Source organism: Delphinapterus leucas, chromosome 18 (assembly GCF_059928025.1).
Source record: "Delphinapterus leucas isolate spDelLeu-1000000601 "Yukka" chromosome 18, BTC_Dleu_Yukka2, whole genome shotgun sequence".
Lineage (NCBI taxonomy): Eukaryota > Metazoa > Chordata > Mammalia > Artiodactyla > Monodontidae > Delphinapterus > Delphinapterus leucas.
Window position 1 is genome coordinate 65,188,253 of NC_143146.1, and position 22,258 is coordinate 65,210,510.

At 39.2% G+C, this 22,258-nt stretch overlaps 2 protein-coding genes across 3 annotated transcripts in view; one reads left to right on the top strand and one right to left on the bottom strand.

Annotated features, from left to right (window-relative positions):
* Window positions 1-8,422: 8,422 nt before the first annotated feature.
* Window positions 8,423-21,690, bottom strand: NHLRC3 (NHL repeat containing 3). 2 transcript variants are annotated; one of them, XM_022574710.2, is made up of 8 exons: window positions 21,118-21,690; window positions 20,730-20,925; window positions 20,362-20,520; window positions 19,913-20,060; window positions 17,300-17,500; window positions 16,446-16,537; window positions 13,906-14,018; window positions 8,423-13,312 (listed from the first exon to the last, which is right to left on the bottom strand). In XM_022574710.2, exons 2-8 carry the CDS (start codon window positions 20,811-20,813, stop codon window positions 13,060-13,062), a joined length of 1,050 nt encoding a protein of 349 aa, XP_022430418.1. In that variant the 5' UTR covers window positions 20,814-20,925; window positions 21,118-21,690; the 3' UTR covers window positions 8,423-13,059. The 2 variants fall into 2 exon arrangements, with proteins under 2 accessions (XP_022430418.1, XP_022430419.1); XM_022574711.2 differs by lacking the exon at window positions 21,118-21,690 and having other exon boundaries at window positions 17,300-17,383; window positions 20,730-21,041.
* The window catches only part of PROSER1 (proline and serine rich 1), a 28,604-nt gene continuing 27,429 nt past the window's right edge, over window positions 21,084-22,258 (top strand). The window contains exon 1 of the mRNA XM_022574709.3: window positions 21,084-22,234. Coding sequence (XP_022430417.2) covers window positions 22,190-22,234 — 45 coding nt within the window. The 5' untranslated portion in view covers window positions 21,084-22,189. The remainder of the gene's footprint in view (window positions 22,235-22,258) is intronic.

Genomic DNA, 22,258 nt, shown 5'->3' on the forward strand with positions numbered 1-22,258 from the left:
CTCTTTCTGATATATTGATCCTTTCATCATTATAAGCTTTCTCTCTTTATCCCTTGTAATATTTCTTGCTCTGAAGTATACTTTGATTGACAGTAACATAGCTATTTCAGCTTTCTTATAATTACTGTTTGTAATGGAATATCTTTTTTCATCCTTTCACTTTAAACTATCCTGTCTTTATATACAAAGTTCATCTCTTGTATACCTTTTTTATCCAGTCTGATGCTTACTGAATTTTAACTGGGCTATTTAAATCGTTTACATATAATGTAATATTTAATATGACTGTGTTTAAGTGTATGGTTATGCCATTTTCTATTTGTCCTTTTCTTTGTTCTTTTCCCCTCTTTTCCAGGCTTCTTTTGGAACTATCTGTACAGCATTTTACCTTCTTCTTTTGGTTTATTACCTATCCATTTTGTTTCATTCTTGGTTACACTAGAATTTACACTATTCCTTTTTAAGCTATCAGAGTCTACTTTCAAATGATATTATATCACTTCCCATGTTCTTACAACAGTATATTTTCATTTCTCCTGTATCATCCTTGCTGATATTTCTGTCATACTTACTTCTGCATGTTATATAAGCACATCAATATATCATTACTAGTTTTGCTTTAAACAGTCATGTATCTTTTATTTTTTTTATTTGTTTTTATTTTTAACATCTGTATTGGAGTATAATTACTTTACAGTGTTGTGTTAGTTTCTGCTGTATAACAAAGTGAATCAGCTATACATATACATATATCCCCATATCTCCTCCCTCTTGCATCTCCCTCCCACCCTCCCTAACCCACCCCTCTAGGTGGTCACAAAGCACCGAGCTGATCTCCCTGTGCTACGCGGCTGCTTCCCACTAGCTATCTATTTTACATTTGGTAGGGTACATATGTCCATGCCACTCTCTCACTTCGTTCCAGCTTACCCTTCCCCCTCCCCATGTCCTGAAGTCCATTCTCTACTAGGTCTGCATCTTTATTGTTTTTCTCTTTCTGACTTACTTCACTCTGTATGACAGACTCGAGGTCCATCCACCTCACTACAAATAACTCAATTTCATTTCTTTTTATGGATGAGTAATATTCCATTGTGTATATGTGCCACCTCTTCTTTATCCATTCATCTGTCGATGGATACTTAGGTTGCTTCCATGTCCTGGCTTTTGTAAATAGTGCTGCAATGAACATTGTGGTACATGACTCTTTTTGAATTATGGTTTTCTCAGGGTATATGCCCAGAAGTAGCATTGCTAGATCATATGTTAGTTCTATTTTTAGTTTTTTAAGGAACCTCCATACTGTTCTCCATAGTGGCTACATCAATTTACATTCCCACCAACAGTGCAAGAGGGTTCCCTTTCCTCCACACCCTCTCCAGCGTTTATTGTTTGTAGATTTTTGATGATGGCCATTCTGACTGGTGTGAGGTGATACCTCATTGTAGTTTTGATTTGCATTTCTCTAATGATTAGTGATGTTGAGCATCCTTTCATGTGTTTGTTGGCAGTCTGTATATCTTCTTTGGAGAAACGTCTATTTAGGTCTTCTGCCCATCTTTGGATTGGGTTGTTTGTATTTTTGATATTGAGCTGCATGATATGCTTGTATGTTTTGGAGATTAATCCTTTGTCAGTTGCTTCATTTGCAAATATTTTATCCCATTCTGAGGGTTGTCTTTTTGTCTTGTTTATGGTTTCCTTTGCTGTGCAAAAGCTTTTAAGTTTCATTAGGTCCCATTTGTTTGTTTTTATTTTTATTTCCATTTCTCTAGGAGGTGGGTCAAAAAGGATCTTGCTGTGATTTATGTCATAGAGTGTTCTGCTTATGTTTTCCTCTAAGAGTTTTATAGTGTCTGGCCTTACATTTAGGTCTTTAATCCATTTTGAGTTTATTTTTGTGTATGGTGTTAGGGAGTGTTCTAATTTCATTGTTTTACATGTAGCTGTCCAGTTTTTCCAGCACCACTTATTGAAGAGGCTGTCTTTTCTCCGTTGTATATTCTTGCCTCCTTTATCAAAAATAAGGTGACCATATGTGCATGGGTTTATCTCTGGGCTTTCTATCCTGTTCCATTGATCTATATTTCTAAACAGTCCTTTATCTTTTAATAGAAATTTTTTTAAAATGCCTTTTATGTTTAGCCACAGATTTGCCATTTCAGGCCCTTTTTATTCGTTTGTGTAGATCCAAGTTTCCAACTGGTATCCTTTTCTTTCAGACTATAGATCTTCATTTAACATTTCTTACAGTACAGATTTGATGGCAATGAGCATTTTCACCTCTTACTAGCTTGAAATGTCTTTATTTTTTCTCACTTTTCAAAGAAACATTCGTTGGATATAGAATTCTAAAGTGACCTTTTTTTTAAGCAATTTAAAGACATTCCATTGATGATTTGCAGTCATTCTTATATTTATTCCCACTATATAATAACTATCCCATTTCCTCCAGTTTTCAAAAACACTTTCCTCTTTTCCTCCTGAGCTCTTTCTTACTAGCATCACCTTTAAAATTCAAATTTTTACTAACAATCTGTTTATAATGATACATATATTCTCTAAGATGATATAGGCTTTCGCCCTGTGCTCACTTACTTCTGAGCCCTCACCATTTGTGCCTTTAATGTCATACTTCTACCAACAGTCTAAGACAATCTAAGGGTTTTAAAAAATTATTATTATCATGCTCTTCAAAAATTTTCCAGTCTCTGCCTATCATCCAATTCCAAAGATCCTTACACAGTTTTAGGTACATGTTACAGCAGTACTCCACTTCCAGGTAGCAAATCTGTATTAGTTTCCTGCAGCAGCTGTAACAACTCATCACAGACTTAGAGGCTTATACAACAGAAATTTATTCTTTCACAATACTCAGGGCCAAAAAATCCAAAATCGGTAGCACTGGGCCACAGTTGAGGCCCAGACAGGGCCACGTCCCCTCTGGATGTGCTAGAAAAGAATCCATTTGCCTCTTCCAGCTTCTGGTGGCTGTTGGCATTCCTTGGCTCGTGGCTGCATCACTCCAATCTCTGCCTTTATGGTCACACTGACATACTTTCTTCTGTGCATCAAATTTCCTCCTGCCTCCCTCTTACAAGGACACATGAAATTGTATTAGGGTCCACCCAGATAATCCAGGATAATCTCCTCTCGAAATCCTTACTGTAGTCACATCTGCAACATCTTTTTTCATATAAGGTAACATTCACGGGTTTTGGAAACCAGGACCCAAATATATTTGGACGGAGACATTCTTCAAACTACCACAACCACCTACTTATTTTCTTCAAATGAAATGGTGCTGTCATCCTGGCCTCACTGAATGTCAGCTGGACACACAAAATTCAGCCTTTGTGAAAAAATCGTCTTTATGGAGAGAAACAATAGGAAAGCAAGTTGGAGATATCTGTGTAAAATGTGATGTAGGTTACAGAATATTTTTTAAGCTTCTTTGACAATTCAAACAAAAGTACATACCACCACCTAGAGTAATTTTGCCAAAAATAAAATAAAATCTTAATCTGATGAAGCCTCAGCACTAACTACCAATTTACAGAACTATAGGAGACAATGTAACATGTTAAACAAGTCCAGATAAAATCTACAAGATCCAGACTCCAGAAAACTACGGAACAGAGGCTCACTTCTTTCAACAAATACATATAAGGTAAAACAAAGTGAGATTCAGAGCTGGAACTGGACAGAGCAAGAAAAAGAGGAGAAAGAGGAAGAACCTACAAAGTAAAGAAAATTTAAGAAACATATAGAATTTATTTCAACCCTGGCAAACAATTTAAAAAATCCATAAGATGAGGCAAAATTAGAACACTGACAATATTTACTAATATTAAGGAACTAAATTTTGAAGTCAGTAGCATCGTTTCAAAAAAAATTACTGTTACACTTTAGAAAACATGCTCAGATATTTAAAGATGAAATAATATGATGTTGGAGACAGTGCAAAGTAGCCAATGGGCAGGGGTAAGTATGCAGGGGTATCAACAGAATGACACTGTTTATTAGTCGACAATTGTTGAAATATTTCATAGCATAGAAGAAAATTGGAAGTAGTGTTATTTGGAATAGGTCTTAAGATGAAAACCACGTAATCATCAGCAGAGATGTAATAATTAGAGATTAACAGTACGGAGCTTGGATTGCATTTCACTGCCTTCCCCCTTGATTTCTAGGATGTTTGAAACAGTTACCGTAAGTACCTCTGTGGGCTGCATAATCCATGAGAAATAAGTTTGCATTGAAACCTGAGTTGTTTCCTGTGAAAAATGATTTCTTCTCCCAGGAGAGAAAATGATAGAACAGGTATGTCCCCAGAGGTGAGCTGATAAAATAAATACTTAAAGGCTTCTTGGGGAGGCTTCCCTGGTGGCAAATGGTTAAGAATCCACCTGCCAACGCAGGGGACACGGGTTCAAGCCCTGGTCCGGGAAGATCCCACATGCCACGGAGCAACTAAGCCCGCGCGCCACAACTACTGAGCCCGCATGCCACAACTACTGAGCCCGCATGCCACAACTACTGAGCCTGAGTGCCTAGAGCCCGTGCTCCGCAACGAGAGAAGCCGCCGCAATGAGAAGTCCGCGCACCCCAACGAAGAGTAGCCCCCGCTCGCCGCAACTAGAGAAAGCCTGCGCGCAGCAGCAAAGACCCAGCACAGCCGAAAATAAATAAATAAATTTCAAAATGAAAAAAAAAAAAAGCTTCTTGGGAACTATTTTCCTTAGTTTTTCACAGACTGGCTTCATGTTCATTTGGAAAATATTTAACAGAAGGTTCAACAATGAAATATTTCAATGTGAATGTTAATTTTTCATTTTTGAGGTTGGTTTGAAACATTACCAACATTGCTAAAACGTCATGCTGGATAATCCATGAATTTAAGGGGTTGGCAGAAAATGCAAATTATACAAATGAACAAGGAAACTGAGCGAAAACAGATTATTTGTCATTATTATGAGAATCCAGAATCACCTGATGTGTGCTAATCAATACAGTAGCCAATAGCCACTTGTGACAACTGAAATTTAACTTAACTAAAAATAAAGTTGAAAATTCAGTTCCTCAGACACACAAGCTACATCCCAAGTGCTCAACGGCCGTAAGTGCCAAAGGCTACCACCTTGGACAGCAGAAATACAGAACACTTTCAGCATCATTTCTATTGGACGTGCCAGACTGCATCCAGTCAGTGGTGTGTATACCAAGTACCAGTGCTTATTATTTATTGAGTTATTGGCTTAAAGACCCTGTCCCCTTCTCACACCTTCCTTGATTTTTCATCATATAAAAAACTATGAAGTTTTATGTTACATTAAATTTTTGTTGAAGTATGTTGCTTTTTCCACCTATAAAAATCCATGCATGGACTTCCCTGGTGGTGCAGTGGTTAAGAATCTGCCTGCCAATGCAGGGGACATGGGTTCGAGCCCTGGTCCAGGAAGGTCCCACATGCCACGGAGCAACTAAACCCGTGCGCCACAACTACTGAGCCCACGCACCTAGAGCCCGTGCTCCACAACAAGAGAAGCCACAGCAGTGAGAAGCCCGCGCACTGCAACGAAGAGTAGCCCCCGCTCACCGCAACTAGGGAAAGCCTGCGCAGCAACGAAGACCCAACGCAGCCAAAAATAAATAAATAAACAAATGTATTAGAAAAAAATCCATGCAATAAAAAACGGGAAAAAAGTTTTTGTTTCCTAAAAACAAATCTATTTCCTTTTATCAGATGAAAATTACATATCTATATTTCCTTCTCTGCTATGGCTACAAGAAAACTCAGAATTAACTTAATGCTTAATTGCTGTACCTGTTATTAATCCAGGTTTTGAATAAATGTACTTTTCTCCCCTCATACAATTTTTTTACATTATTTTAATGTATTTAAAATATTTTATTGTGAAGAAACTCAAAATTCCTTTTGGAGATGGGCAGAACATAATGAAGTGTATATAAATGGAACTCTTCTGCCCTCTTTGTTTCAAGAATAAAATTCCCAAGCAAGAAATTATGACCAAGTAAGGTTTTTTCCTAACAATAAACATTAAAACAACTATAACTTTCATTAATCAACATATTGTATAAATCAGTGCCAAAAGCCATTTTATAAAACTAAGTAATTATTTTTAATAAAATTCCAAGATGGAAATTCCCTGGTGGTCCAGTGGTTGAGACTTAGCACTTTCACCAGTGGCCCGGGATCAGTCCCTGATTGGGGAGCTAAGATCCTGCAAGCCATGTGGCGTGGCCAAAAAAAAAGAAGAAAAAAGAAAATCCCAGAGATTGAAAAAACTAAATAAACTTAAATATTAAAATTACCAAAACTAATAGCAGACATGATATTAATTAGTGAAGTACTAACATTTCCATTAAAATCAGAAATAAGGACATTCCATATCATGACTATCATTCAACATTGTTTTGAACAGTGTATCTAATGCAATAAAATTTTTGAAATCAAACAAGCAATAAAAATACTGAAGATGTATACTTATCTCTATTTTCAGAGTGGTATACCTAGCATATGTGAATATCTATAATAGCTAATTAAAATTAGTAAGAGTTTATAAAGGTGAGTAGATATATGTAAAAAGATTTGATACTTTTTCTCTATACCAGCAAAAACTAATTAGAAACGGGGGAAAAAATCCTACTATAGTAGCTACAATTAACAAATACATAGGATAAATTTGACATAGGAATCAAAATGTGTCAAAAAGAAATGTACAGGATATACATTTTTTTAAAAAAACGCCAATACAATCTTATTAAAGGATATAAGACATAAAAGCAGAATGAATTATTTTCTTGGATACAGACTCTTAAAACCATAAAAAATATCTATCCTTCCCAAATTAATACAGGTTACTTCAACATTGAATTTCTTAGGAATAATTTAATCTGCAAGAAAATATCCAACTAACTGTGGCTTAAGTAACTCAAACATTTAATTATCTCACATAAAAAGAAGTGTGCAGAAAGGAACTACAAGGCCAGTTCAGTGATTCCCCAATCATAAAAACCCAGGCTCCTTCTAGCTTTCTGTCTTCCTTAAGAATGTTGGTTTGTTGCTTTATAGTTCCAAGAAGGCTGCTGCAACTCCAGGCATCACATCCAAGTTCAATTCAAGGGAGATGGTGGTGCCAAATATACCTTTTTTTAAAATCAAAAAACCAAATGATTTTCCACAAGTGCCGGGACCACATTGGCCAGACCGTATCACATCATATGGCTACCTCTACATGCTGTTTAGCTGAGAAAGCAAGCACCAGTCTCTAAGGTGGTGGAAGGTAAGGGAGGAGGTTGGGAATGAGTGTTTATTTAGCCAATCAAGTGTTAATATGTACCACATATTCTAATCAGAATCTCTTTTTTCCATTCAAACTGTTCTGTCTCCCCATGTAGAATGTAAATTCCAGAAAATTTACCTTGCTCATCACTGTATTCCCGGTACCTGGCATGTAGGTACCTGTTGGATGGATAAATAGCTTTAATGCAAAGTGGAAAAAAATGGCCATTTCTAAATGACAGATAACTTAGGTTTTTACAACTATACCTTCAGTTTTCAATACTGCGACTAAATACAGAACCATATGATAGGGAAGATCATCTGGCCTCACCATCTTCCCAGTGTAAGGATCTCTGCCCAAAGGTGGCATGACTGCCCATCTGTGGCTTAAATACTGCAAGTGAATCTCTTAAGGTTTGGTGAGTGCTTCCCGTGTGTCAGAGAATGGGTGTAATGCTCTACATGATCTTATTTGTATTCACAAGAATCCTATGAGGAAAATACTATTATTTCCATTTCACGAACGAGAAAAATGAAGCAGAGAATCTCAAAACAATACAGAAAGTTAAGTGGCAGGGCCTGGATCAGAACCCAGGTCGACCTAACTCCAGGTTTCAAGTTCTGAACCACTGAGCTTTACCACTCCCAGCATTAACACAATCCATTCCACTGGAAGGTTTTTTCACTGGGCTGGGCCAATTGGCCACTCTGTTATTTCTGCTCATTGCCTTAATTCTAGAGGAAAGCTCACTCTACTCCTACATGATCACCCTGTCAGGGTCTCAGAATTATTTCCAAACACCGTGTTATTTCGGTCCCCTGCTTTGGGATTAGAGTCTATTTGTGGCATTCTCCCTTAAAATGCTGCATCCCAAAGGGAACTTCAAGATCTCCGCTCTGCTTACCAGGATCACAGACTATCCTATCTATAAACTTGCCATTATATTTACATCAATGTTACCTGAGATTGCAACAAGTTTTTCTTAACATGGCTGTAATGTTTTTGGTCAACAAACTTTCTAAATCTTTTTCAGACAAGTTGTTGCCAAATCAGGTTTTTTCCATGACTCTTTCAATGTATATAATTTACATTTAGCCATGGTAAGTTGCAGTTAATTCTTTTGATACAGTTCTGAACTATTTGGGCATAATGCCCTTTACACACACACTTAAACACACACGCACACACCCCACAAAGAAAAAAAACTGGATAAATTTTTTAAATTAGTGTTGATTAAAAACAAATGTATACATAATTAGTTCCTAAATCCCTTTAGTTAAGTAAAAATTAGTATTTAGTTAAACACAGTAAACATCAAAACATTAAAATATTCCTGTACATATACTATGAAGAAAAATGTTATAAAAATTTGGTGATTGTGACCATTTGTAATACATAAAAGTCCTATGGGAAAAAATTTGCATAACACATAGTAATCAATTCTGGTAAAGAATAAATCTGAGATATGCACCATGCTACTAACATTTTCTTTCTTGAGAATGAAGTGGCTGAAAGCTGAGGAGCAAGTTTAGGATATGAACCTGTTGTGACACAGACAATTTGATCTACCTTTTAAAAGATTTTATTCAAAAGACTCAACCTACCTAAAACATGCTCATTTCAAAGCATGCTTGTTTCATGAATGACACGGTGTCTTTTCCTTACAAATTGCATTGAAGCAGAATTAAATCATGACAATATCATTTCATTGTTTACAACGGAAGAAACAAAAGTTTCAAAGAGTGCTGTTTTTCATTGTTCAAATTCCACTCAGTTCTTACATACAAAGAGTATCTACATGTCATTAAATGTTCAGAGCATTAACTTACTTAATAAACTCAGGGATTCTATGGGTAAGTGCCTGGTAGAGAAATGACTTGGTCTCTTTGTAAATAATCCATTTTGCTCACCTGTAAAAGAGTCAGCAGCCACAGAGCAAAATTGTTAAAACAACAAAAAGCTAGTAGGGAGAAAAGGAGTAATTCCCTGCTAACACAAATACATTTTCTATTGCACTAAATACACCTTTCAGGTTACAGTTTCAAATGTTTAAAAAGGGTTATTCACTTCTGGCTGTCAGTTTGAACTACTGAAAAGATTTTACCTTGTTTTTTTTCTTAAACATGGCAATGTCCAATGAAAACAGTAGAAAGTTCCAACAACCCTTGGAAAATATGTTACCTATAAACCAATTTCCTCAAGATGTAAGCAAACTGAAGAAAAAGAAGAAAAATTAAGTGTGGTTAACACTAGAGCCTCAGATTTAAGCAAAGTATAAAGAAAGTCAACAGATGTCCACATTTGATTCCAAGAAACACTTACCATAATCTGGACGCTGCTGCCCTCTTTTGTATCATGAATGTAACACAAGTACCAAAGGGCACTTCCAGAAAGAGCCTGAAAAGTAAGGGGGGTTTGTGTGGCTTGTTTTCCCACCTAGATAGTGAACTGCTAGGGCAGAAGACGCTTGCCTAATTGTCTTCATACATTTGTTGTTTCGTACATTTTTGTTGTATAACTACATGGGATTTATTCTTTTTAAAAAAGACTTCATTGATTGTGATTTACTTTGGTGCGTCTGAGGAGCAAAAATCTGAGTTTCCAGTTTTATTTACTTATTTTTACATCTTGATGGAGTAGAATTGCTTCACAGTGGTGTGTTAGTTTCTGCTTTATAACAAAGTGAATCAGCTATACGTATACATATATCCCCATATCCCCTCCATCTTGCGTCTCCTTCCCACCCTCCCTATCCCACCCCTCTAGGTGGTCACAAAGCACCGAGCTGATCTCCTGTGCTATGTGGCTGCTATTTTACATTTGGTAGTGTAATATGTCCATGCCACGCTCTCACTTCGTCCCAGCTTACCCTTCCCCCTCCCCGTGTCCTCAAGTCCAACCTCTATGTCTGCGTCTTTATTTCTGTCCTTGTCATACAGAGTGAAGTAAGTCAAAAAGAGTTCCGTTCCAATGTTGGCTATCCAATCTATCCTGCTTTAAAATCCAATGTTTTAAAACCAACGACAAAATAAAAGTTAGGCCTTGATTGCTTTTAGCTTAACAGCCACATTGCTTGAAGTTGTCTTTTAATCTGTTATATGACGTGAGCACAAAGCATAGAGGTCTCCTTCGCTTATCGTCACACTGCATACATGGTTTCTTTGATGGACAAATGTTCTATTTTAAAGACCCAATGTTGTAGTGGAGGTTAAGAAAGATACCTATAGCCTTTGGTTTTCTAACTTAGAACACCCTACCCCTTTCCCCCCAGAATAAATCTAGAAAGTAGAGGTGTAAAGAGATTCCATTTCTAATGCAAAAATATAGTTAGCTAGTTATTACTATCATTTGTACCCACCCACCATTTCAAACGCCACATTAAGGCGGCTTCCCTGGTGGCACAGTGGTTGGGAATCCGCCTGCCAAAACAGGGGACACGGGTTCGAGCCCTGGTCCGGGAAGATCCCACATACAGCGGAGCAACTAAGCCCGTGCGCCACAACTGCTGAGCCTGCGCTCTAGAGCCCGTGCTCCGTAGCAAGAGAGGCCACCACAGAGAGGGGTCCGAGTAGCCCCCACTCACCGCAACTAGAGAAAGCCCGTGCACAGCAACGAAGACCCAACGGAGCCCCCCCCAAAAAAAGCCACATTAAGTCTTCTAAGCAACCTCTAGCAATATTTACACACTTCAGCCCTCACTTCAACTGTGAATGAAGAGGATATACTCTCAACCTGTGATTTCATGATTGCTGAAATCCTTCAATGGAATAAGAAATTGTAGACTGCTTTTATAACAATAAAATCAAGCTTTAATTGGAAAATCAGACAATATTGCATTCTTTCCAAAACTTTTATTTTTTAATAGAAAATACAACACACTTCTCGTTCAATTAATTTAACCAATTAATCCAAAGGAAAAAAGTGAGATACTATGATTACAAGTATGCTAATAAAATAAACACTTTTAGCAGGACACATGGAAACAATACTTTCAGCAAGTTTTATAAAAATCTGGTATAAAACAAAGTTAAATACAACATTTTTGAAATGACAAAATCTAACCTATATTCTTTCAAAGAGACATTTGCACTTCTTGTCCTGGCTTGCAAACAAAACAAACAAAACCTCAAATTATTTCCTTTCATCCAAGTCGATTTGGCTAAACTGAATACAATTTGTGAGGATACGCTTTGAAAAAAAGCAATAAATGCAAAATTAAGGCAAAACTGATAGCTGGTATCAGGTAAATAGCACATTTAGTAGGACCCTTGCTAATAAGATGACTTTAATGTACTTGGAGCTACAGATTTCAAAGGGCATATCTGTACCTATTGCATATCTGATCGTCACAGCCTTCCTGAAGGAGGAAAGGCAATGATGTTCCCACTTCACTGAAGAGAAAACTAAGGCAGCTCACTTAGATCACACAGCTTGACCAGTGGCACAAACACACATCAATGGCCTTGGAACACAGGAGAGGGTTTCCTGTTGGTAGATTGACCTTCCTAACTGCATCAAGATATGACAAAAGTGTAAGTTCCTCGAGGTCTGGAAAGCAGACTCCAGTCGTAATAGGTAATGAGGACAGTCAGCTCAAGATTTCTCACTTGCCATACAATTTACAGTGAAACACGGAGATAAAGATGGAGGCTGATGCGAGAAAAGGTGAAGAATGATCTGAAAGACTGTAATATGGCAAGGTTCCTTCCAAACCTAGAATGAACTAGAACAAACTGAACAAATGGTCTTAACTGGGAGGCCAATATTCAAAGGGGTAAAAAAGAGACATAGAAATAGAAAGGTAGGAAATTCTTCATTTTAATAGCTCCAAGTGTTTGGTACACATTCTCCCATAAATAATTCTAAAACTTCCCTGAGGTAGACAAATGTTAGGAATGGACAGAGTTCATGTAAAAAAGAGATGGATGGATGGAAGGAAGGAAGGAAGGAAGGAAGGAAGGTAGGTAGGTGGCGGGACTGAGAGGAACTATTTTTAACGCTACCTTTAAAAACCATTCCAGTTATTTGTAAAAACCCCTTTCGGTAAAGTGCCTGACGCTAGCCATTTTATTCCTATACTTAAAGGATGCAACTACGTATCCTACAACTAAAGGACCAAAGCCAAGCTGGGCCTGTAAAATAAAGTCTACCGAAGTTCACAGCAAGCGTGCACTTTTCTTAACATCTGTACCTGGACGTCGTTCTCTTCTCCTGCTTTTCAAACGGAGCTTGAGGAACTCAAACGGACTCCCCTGCAAAGTCTCCATGATTCAGACAAAACACCCCTCCTTCTGAAAGTCCTACTTCCCTGGTGCGCTGCTGCTGCCGTGCTTTGTGGACTATAAGCTACTCAAAGGCACAGACAACCCTGCCTGCTCAGTCCCGAATCTTCAGGACCTGGCACTCTGTGGGTTTTCATTAATCAAGACCCCATCTGACCCCATCTCTCAAGCAGTTCATTTTTTACTAAGTGAATAAAGTGAAGGTTTGTGTTGTTTATGTGAAATTCAATAAATTATCCTGCAAACCCACTTTTATTCCTGTGTTCCCCCCACCCCCAGCGAGAATGAGTCTATAGGGCAAATTACTGGGTTACCACCTCAGTCCCGCTTTCCCATCCCATTTTTCATTAGAGTTACGTTTCTTTCATTAAAGTATCCTTATGCACTCATGTGTGAAATGAAGTCACAAGAATGCCCCAAAGCTGAGAATCTGAACTTCCACTTGGAAAGACCTTCAGGGAAAGAAACAGTTACGAACCGAATGAAGAGGAATAGCTCTTCACAGGGATGTATTTTTGTACTTGTTTTGCTCCAATTTCTGCTACATAGATGGCTCCGGTCTTCCCACTGACGTCTAAGAGATGAGGTGAGACCTGATCCGCCAGCTGGATCGTGCTGATCACCGAACAGTCGCCAATGCTTCCTACCGGGGGCGCCGCCATGAGTAAGAGCCGGCTTAGATTCAGCTGAGCTACGATCAAGTGCTTCCCGTCGGGAGTAAATCTAAGGAGGAAGACATGTCACATAATCAACCGGAGCAAAGTTAACATAAATGTTTATTTTTTCGACATGTGTATCCCCTACAGTGCTACACAACAGTAAGGACCTGCTTGCTGAAGGGTTCTTTTAAGGGAGCTTGAAAACTGATCTGATTCTGCTTCGCAGGGAACAAGAGATTTGTGATGACAGACTTAACCAAAGATTAGTTTATGTTTTTAAAATTAACAATATTGGAATATTACACAGAGATGAAACTAATGGAGCATCGGTGTCAGGCTGGGTCTGAAACTATAGACTCAAGATTTTAATTTTCATTCTCTGTTTAAAAATAAACTGCATCTCGAGGGCAGAGGATGTAGGAAGGTCCAGGCTTTAATATCTCTGATACTTGGATCCCACAGTGTGCTGGGAGTTTAACCGCATTCACGCTGCCTGGGATTTGAAATATGATTACATGTTCTCTGAAAACTTCTTTCCTTCTCCTTTTTCGCTGATTAAAATTAACAGTAAATGTTTTAAACTTTCAGCTAGCTCTTCAGAGAAACTTAACGTAAACCAAATCAAACAAGCATTTTAAAACAAAAAGAAATGATTACCTGACTGCAGAAGGTCCCTCTTCGGAGAAACAATTATTCCAAGCTCCTAGCCACTCCCCCGTGTCTTTATCAAACACCTGAATTCTTTTATTGCCTCGGTCCGCCACCCACACCTGGGAACCCAAAGAAAGAAAAAAGAAGAGGGGGAGAGAATGAATGTTTATTTTCTTTAGTTTCATAAACTCCCATTGAGGACTTAGAGGACCTCACAGAAGAGAATATTAAAAACCCCATTTTCAGATAAGAAACTCAAATGCAGAGAAGTTAAATACTTCGTTTTAAGCAGAGCTTACAATAAGCAAGAGAGCCATGTATGGCCATCCGTCTTAACCCGAAGCCTAGAATGCTCTACTATACTAGACATCTGGCTAACTAAAAAGCTGGAGTACTCCACTATAATGCAGAGGATGGGGAGACACCGAGAAGTGAGAGCATTCATTCATTTCCTCCTCTAACCGCTGTCACTGAGTCCTGTTGACTTGTTGGTTCCTGGGCCAGCTAACAAGACAAAGACATAGAAAAGCAGCCCTGCTCTTTAGGACCCCAGGCCAGTGGGAAGCCAGCTGTTCACTCGTATCACATCATTAAACCTCTACCTGCTATTTACCAGGGTATGTCCAAAGTTCCAAACCGAAGTGCCAAACTAAAGAGGAAGCTTGGGAGATTTTAGTGACATATAAAGCATGATAATGGGCTAACAGTAGGTTTAATTTAGGTTTGCTATAGGCTGTCATGAGTTCTTCAGGAAACTGTTGTTATAAACAGATTGTACCTAAATGACATTTCGTGTACTGTATTTGATGTATGCAACCTGCAGCATAAGTACAGGATGGGCCAAACGTGCTGACCTCTACCTCCCCCTTTTGAGGATCCCTGGAGTTCTTGGATTTGTGGATTCAGGACTATTTCTTCAGAGTAACCCTGACTAAGTCTTTGTCAATGTGTGTGAGTTTTGGTAGCCACTGAATTCATCTCTAGTCAGAAACAAATAAAGACTCAGTGTATCACTTTAGAAAGGCTATTGATCCCTAAGTAAGGTTATTTCTTAGATCTTTTCCTGATCTATGATTCTTTACTAAAGAGGAGTTTCCTTAAGGATTTTGGGATTACTGTCTTAGATAAGTGGCCAAGGAGGAAATACAGTTTAGACCCTTGGATTGAATGACACTACAGGTTGTTAGCATTATCTTTCCTACTCAACAGATTTTTATTATGAGAAACCTGGTTTAAGAAACAACAAGTCTAACTCTGGAACTAATAAACTTTTCACATAGGGTTGAGGCGATGATTAAATGAGTTAATCATGTTAAATGCCACAAAAGTATTGCTGCTGTTGTTACAAAGACACAAGGGTCCAGAAATGAACACGCCAGGTTTTCATCACTTGGTGATGCTAGAGGATCCCCATCAAATGACCTCCAAGGACATTCCTCACCATGGTGAACTGACCTGGGTCTAGGTCTTGCCGACTCAGAAACTTGACCTTGTTCTTATCCCATGAGGGGAGTGGCTAATCAGGTTCAGGAAGGTAATGTGCAAAACCAGAATTCCAATTTTCCCAATTTACAGACGAAGTTCCTATGTTCAGTTATCTTCCTATCTACAATGGGAAATACTTGAAGATTTTATGATCAAAACATTCTCTCTCTGTTAACAGAGGAAGCCAAGTCACAATCAGAAGGTTGCTTGCTGAGCACAGAATCAGAAGTGGAAATGAATTAAATTTCTAATGGCGTGAAGCCAAGATGCATCCACTGCGCACCAAGGCATTCAGTCATTTAACAAAGATGTAAGATGACTCCTACGTGCTAGGCACTAACATAGAAAGCAGAAGGGATGCAGTTCCAGCCCTCATACTGCCTACACTCTTATTAGGGGAGACAATTTAACCATCATCTTACAGTGTGATAGTTACTATAATGGGGGAGTAAGGGCTACTACAGGAAAACAGGTGGAGAAACTAATAGAAAACATTTTGAGTGGGTTTGGTTACAGAGAGGTGACTCCCCAAAAGAGACAACATGTATGCTTAAAGGTGTGTAAAAGCAGGAGGTGGTAGCGGACAGACGGAGGTGGGAACAAAAGAAATTGAAATTTGTTGGTTAAAGCATTCTGTTCCTCAGACAGAGTGGAGCTAGGTCACTTGGAGAACTAGAGTGTGCCTGGTCACTCCTTTTTTCAAGCTTCCAAGATTAACCTCTTCCATCTCCCTTTTGATCAACACATCCTCAACACAACCCTTTTTTTTCAGGCAACTTCACTTATGTCCTGTTCCATTATTTGTTTCTTCTATCCTTTAAGTGACAGAGGTGATCTATTTTGCTCATTTCTAAATATTTGGGGAACTTCATTATAGGACCCAAACATTTATAAGAGAGTATGTGGATATACCCAGAGGAATTGCCCAGACATACCCAGATACACACATCCACTAACATACACACGTATCCAAATGTCTAGACACTCCCGTGTGCCCATATATCCATGCTCTGCACCACCCCCATATATTCAGACAGTCCACAGCGACGCTGTATATTTACCCGACCATCAGAATCAACTGTAACACTGTGAGGAACGTTGAACTTAGCAGGCCCTGTCCCATTTTCTCCATGTAGCCAAAGGATCATGAAATCTATAAATGGTACACATATACGGTCAGAACAACATACAGAATACGTTATGCATTTACATGTTATACTTTATGTCATAAGTTACAAAGTATTCAGTTATACCCCCAGCTGATTATGTTTTCCTGGCTTTCTGTTTATACATCCATTTGACTAATTTGTATGCTTAAAAAAATTCTTTCCCTGTTTCAAGCAATTAATCTGCTTCTTTAATGACTGTTTCCACCTGAATTTTTCATAACTCAAAACCGCTGTTTAGGGTTCATGTCAACCTTGTCCTGAAACTGGTTCCCCTTATAACCAACCTGTTATTTGGTATTACCATTCCTCTGAGCTTAAAAATTACGTTTCTACAGGCCATCTTATTTAATTCCCCTGTACTGAGTTGAAGGTATCCCTCGCCCCAGCCCCACCAGAAAAAGATATGTCCAAGTCTCAATCTCCAGAGCCGTGAATGTGACCTTAATTGTATCTGCAAAGGCCCTAGTTCCAATAAGTTAGGGGTATTGAGATGAGGTGATTCTGGATTTAGAGCAGACCCTGAATCCAATGGCTAGTGCCCTTATAAGAGAAAGGAGAAGAGATTTGAGACAAAGAGACACACAGAGAAGAAAGAAATGTGAAGACAGAGGCAAAGACTGAAGTTATACTGAGTACCAGACAAATTAAATCCAACTTATTAAGTAACATTCTTATATTGGATTGGCCAAAAGGTTCCTTCAGTTTTAAAGTATTGCAATAATACCATACAAAACTAAGCCACGTACCTTGGGACAATTTGATCAACCTGTTATTCAATCCTCCATCTCCATCCACAATGTAAATATCCCCTGTGTCTTCTACATATAATTCTGCAGGGTTATCAAATTGCAGGGGATTTAAACCAGTGCCTTTTTTGCCTGGAGTACCCAAAACTTGAACAAGATCACCAAAGGAATTGTATTTTTTAATAGTATGACCGTAGAGTCCTATAAAGATAGACATGCACATTTCAAATATATAACCATAGTTATATACATTCACATTTTTCAAGTAAGCTGAGAGCAAAAATTTAACAGAATTAAATAGCAATAAAAAGTTAAAAGGCTCAGATAATTAAATGTTATATTTGACAAGCAACAGAGCTTCATTAGTTATAGCCAAATCTGTTCATGAATTAAAACCTCAGGTACTCCAAAGTAAGATTCTAAATCCAAATAAAGAAAACTGAAAAAAAAAAAAAAAAAAAGACTCCTTAAACAGAAGGCTCATGATGTAAAAGTACTGGTACACCATTTTCTTCTTTTAACCTTATGACCTTGAATAAGCATTACTTGTATAAGAAAATTAAGAAGGATCTGGAAGACGAACAACTTATATTTGAAAACTGTTATTCCAGTCATTCACGGGCAGATCTCCAATTTCAGTGGGTGACTGAAAAAGTTCTTTATAATACAAACTTCTGTTTATTTGTTTATAAAAGTCATTTATATCTATTCTTGTGTTAATTTTTTTAAGTTTTTTTTTTTATTGCGGTAACATTGGTTTATAACAATACTGACTTTTTTAAGCTACATTTTCTCCTAGTGGAAACAAATACAAAATTCAACCCATTAGCTTTTCTTTCCTAAGAAAGGAATAGATCTTTCCAAATCACCAGTATCTTATCTTCTCACACTGAAACTTCTTTGAGTTAAAATTATCTTACAAGCAAAAGTATAAAGTGGAATATTAACGAATAGGGAAAAACTATAAAGCAGTTAACAGAAACCAACTTGAAGGCATACCAAGACCAACTAACTGGTAGGCATTCAAATGATACATTGGAAACAATGGGCTCTCTGGAAATAAAGTGAATCAGCTTGCATTGCAATCCTATCTTGACAATAGTATTTATTATTATACTTGTTTTGGAGACTTGAGCTAAAGTCTGTAGCAATAATAAGAGAACAAAACATTAAAAAAAGCATACTACAAAGTCTCTAAGGAATTGGAAAAGAAATAGAATACCAGTAAATAATTTTTTTTTAATGGCTATGATATGCAGCCATGTTTTTACTGAAGAGAATTTATTCTTCGAAATATAGGAAGGAATATAGGAAGGAATAGAAAAACTGTCTTCAGTCTTCAGTGTGTGGAAAAACAACCTATAATGGAAAGAATGAAGAGATCATGTGTGTTCTTTTTATTTCTGGGAACCAGTGAAGTATTTTATAAAAAAGGATCACATGAATGGAATGAATTAAAAAGTAATGGCCTCTTTTAACAGTGAATCCCGAAAAGAAAAAAAGAAGAAAAAAGCGAAAATAATCAAGTTTCATAGAGTCTAACAATGAACTCAGAGAACTTAGATTTTGGGGGGTTAACCAAAATCTTACCATCCAAAATACAGCTTTAAATAAATGGGTCACGGGGCTGAGGCTCAGAAATCTTTTGGGTTTTGAGAACAGATGTGGTAAGCGCACTTCTTAAAAAAACTGAGACCTCTTTAATTCCAAAATGGTATCTGAATTAGCCAGAAGTGGGGAAACAGAAGGACTTTCAAGCCATGAACATAACTGGGACAAGACTAGAAATATTTTAAGATCTCTTTCCTTCCGGAGATCCTAAGACAATACCAGGTTATCTCTTATACCATCTTGTCTTAAGCTACAAGCACAAGCAAACAGTTATCTCTGAAAACTTATCTCACGGTTTTAAGTTCAACTGTGCTTACTTTGTTTTGCAGCACATTCTACTAAAAATATTCGACAGAAGCAAGGTTTCAGACATGCTGAAGTCAGTGGGATTTCAGAAACATTACCAGCTGTTTGTGCAGATCTTCTACTCTGGGCAAGAAAGCAGTTCTGGTTTCTCAGCATAATCTCACTCTCTCTCTTTTGTTTCACCTGGAATAATTTTTTTTCACTTTTTAAAGCATGTGGTTCAATAGCAAGAACTGAAGTCAAGGATTTTTCATTATATTGTCACATGAGATCTGTTTAAAACTATTAGGCACTTAGCCTATTATAACTTCTGTTATCAGCATAATTTCTTTTGAAAGAGAAGTGGTAAAGGAAAACTAAAGGCAAGGACTCCATTCATTAGCTTTTAGAGATCGCCATTTTATTTTGCTTCACAGAAGAAGTTTAGAATTATCTACTCTAGGAAGAGCAACTGATATTTTAAAAGGCAAAAGCCCTGTGACAACTTAAAGGAAAGATCATAATAATTATAGTCTCCTTGTTAAATGTCTTGATTCTACAGAAGTACAACATAAAGATTTAGAAACAAGCAATTTCACGAATCATTAAAGGAATTACAATTAGATTCGGCCACTCTGATTTTAAAATGGACAAGCAAGAACATGGGCAAAGATGTGATTTCTAGCAAGATAATTTAATAGGTATTACTAAACATACCACTTCCTACATCCGTGATCCAGACGGATTGTTCATGTGGTGTACTGGCTGCAAATATACCATGAGGTGTGTCAACTGTATAATTCCAGGCTCGTAGGAAATATCCATCCTCTGTGAACACTAATACCTTTGGGATGTTATCCCCTCTCTGAAGGTATACAAAAATAACGGCTTAGATAAGATCACTTTTAAGGAAGCAATCTTTATTTTGGCAGAGAGAAACAAAAATTACAGGTTAACCGAGGAATTTAGGAACGTTTAAAAAACCATCTACAAAACCTTACAATATTAATCTCTATCGCGTTCAAAACCAAAGTATTAACTTTAACTCAAAAAACGAACTCTACAAGTGGCGTAATATAAACGTATAGTTACTGAGTTCGGTGAGACAGGAAAACTGTTTTCTTTGTATCCATAACCTAAAAAAAAAAATTCCCAATTTTACTTACTTGGGCTACGTAAACCAATCCGTTGAGGGAGTCAACTGCAACACAAAATGTTGCTCCAGTAAAGTATTCTGAATACTTAGGCCAATCCACATCCAGCCGGTAAAGGGCTTCCTCAGGTCTCCAGGAAATTTTAAAAGCAAAGTGAAGAGGTAACGGGAGCTGGGAAAGAAGAGAAAATAAGGAAAATGGCGATGTACCATATTACACACGTTTAAACGCTAAGAAACAGGCAACGCGCCGGCGGTTCAGCCCCCGGTGCAGGTTCTGAGATGAACTAGTAAGAGAACCAGCGCCACCTCCATCCCAAGACCGTCTCCCCACAGTGCTATCCACACACCCGACAGCCATTTCCTCACTATCCAACTCACCCGAGAGGCACAAAATCGAGAATGGAAAACCAGAAACGCAAGAAAGAAGCCAGCGCCGGCTACGCAGACCCAGAATCTCGTCATGACTGGACAGGAATCCTGGCGAGGGAGAAAATAGGCAGGCGGCTGGGGGCCGCCCGGACAGCCTCAGGTCCACGCGGTTCGTCGCTGCACTAAGCTCCTAGCTCCAACGCGCCTAGGAGAGAACCAGAAGGCAGCAAAGACCAGGGCGAAAGAAAATCAGAACCGGGGTTCCGGATTTTCAGCGCGTTCCCGATTTTCAGCGCGTTCCCACCGCCCGCCTCCCCCCGCCCCTCCCCTCCCCTCCCTCCGCTCCCTCCGCTCCCTCCGCTCCCTCCCATCCCCTTGTCACGTGCCCCGGGTTTACCCCGTGACCACCCTTCGGACGGTCCACGCTGTGGACCTCTCCGGTCCGCCAAAATCGGGGCGCCCTTAGATATGCCTTAACCACTCGACGTTCATTCTTTTAAATTCAGACTTAACAACCAATAATTAGCACAGTCAAACCTTAGAATTAAGGTTTGATTAATAACTTTCAGGCTCTGGGAAAGACTTCAACTTCATCCAATTCCGAGACATCCAGGCATCCGCTATGGACACCTACATTCCCACACCAGGCCCCCTCCACAGGCTCTCCGCGAAGAGTGGCTTCAGCAGACGGCGCAGAGTTGACTTTACTCTGGCGCGACGGGCTCCGTTGAAGGACCCCACGAGCCGGGGGAAGCTCTAGGGGTAACCAGGAAGGGCTCTTGGCGCCGTTGGCGCTGCGGTCTTCGTGAGTCCCCCTACCTGAGACCGTACCCCCTTTGCCCGGCTCCCGGTGCTCGCCGGCCGCCGGCCCGCTCCCGGAAGCGGTGGCAGCTGGTAACAAAGAGCTGCCAGGCCGCTGCTGCCCGGGCTACGGGACCCAGGAGTCCGGCGGAGCTGCTGGGAGTGAGCGCGAGGCGGGCCATGAGGCCCGGTTCGCGGCGGTGAGGGGCGGCCGGCGGCGGCCGAGGTGCAAGTGCGGGCCGAGAAGCCGGTGCTTCCCTCCTCGCCGCCCGCGGGATTCGGGGCGCGGGTGCCTCTGCTCTCCGGGCCGCTCCACTCGGGAAGGCGGCTTCCGGACTTTCCCCCGGCGGCGCATGCCTTTGAGCTGCGGGAACCGACGCTCTGCCTCCGGCTACCGAACCTCGGGTTTCTCTTCCCCGAGGGGCTCCTGAAGCTTTGTGTAAAGAAGCTGGGGAAGCCTGACGGGTTTTGTTTTTAATAAAAAGTTTTTATAAGTCTTCACTTTTAGAAATTTTTGCAGAGTTTGAAGTACTCTACCTCTTCGCATCCTTTATTCTGCTCCTTGAGTCTTTTTTCTTCTCAGCTGTAAACGTTTTTACTATCGGAGCGGACCAGGGATGAACGTTTTGTAATTGAAACTAACTCCTCTCGTTGAGATAGTAGTCAAGATGGATAAAAAGTCCTTTGAAACGGTGCTGGATGAAATTAGAAAGGTAATTGCACTTAATTCCTTAAAT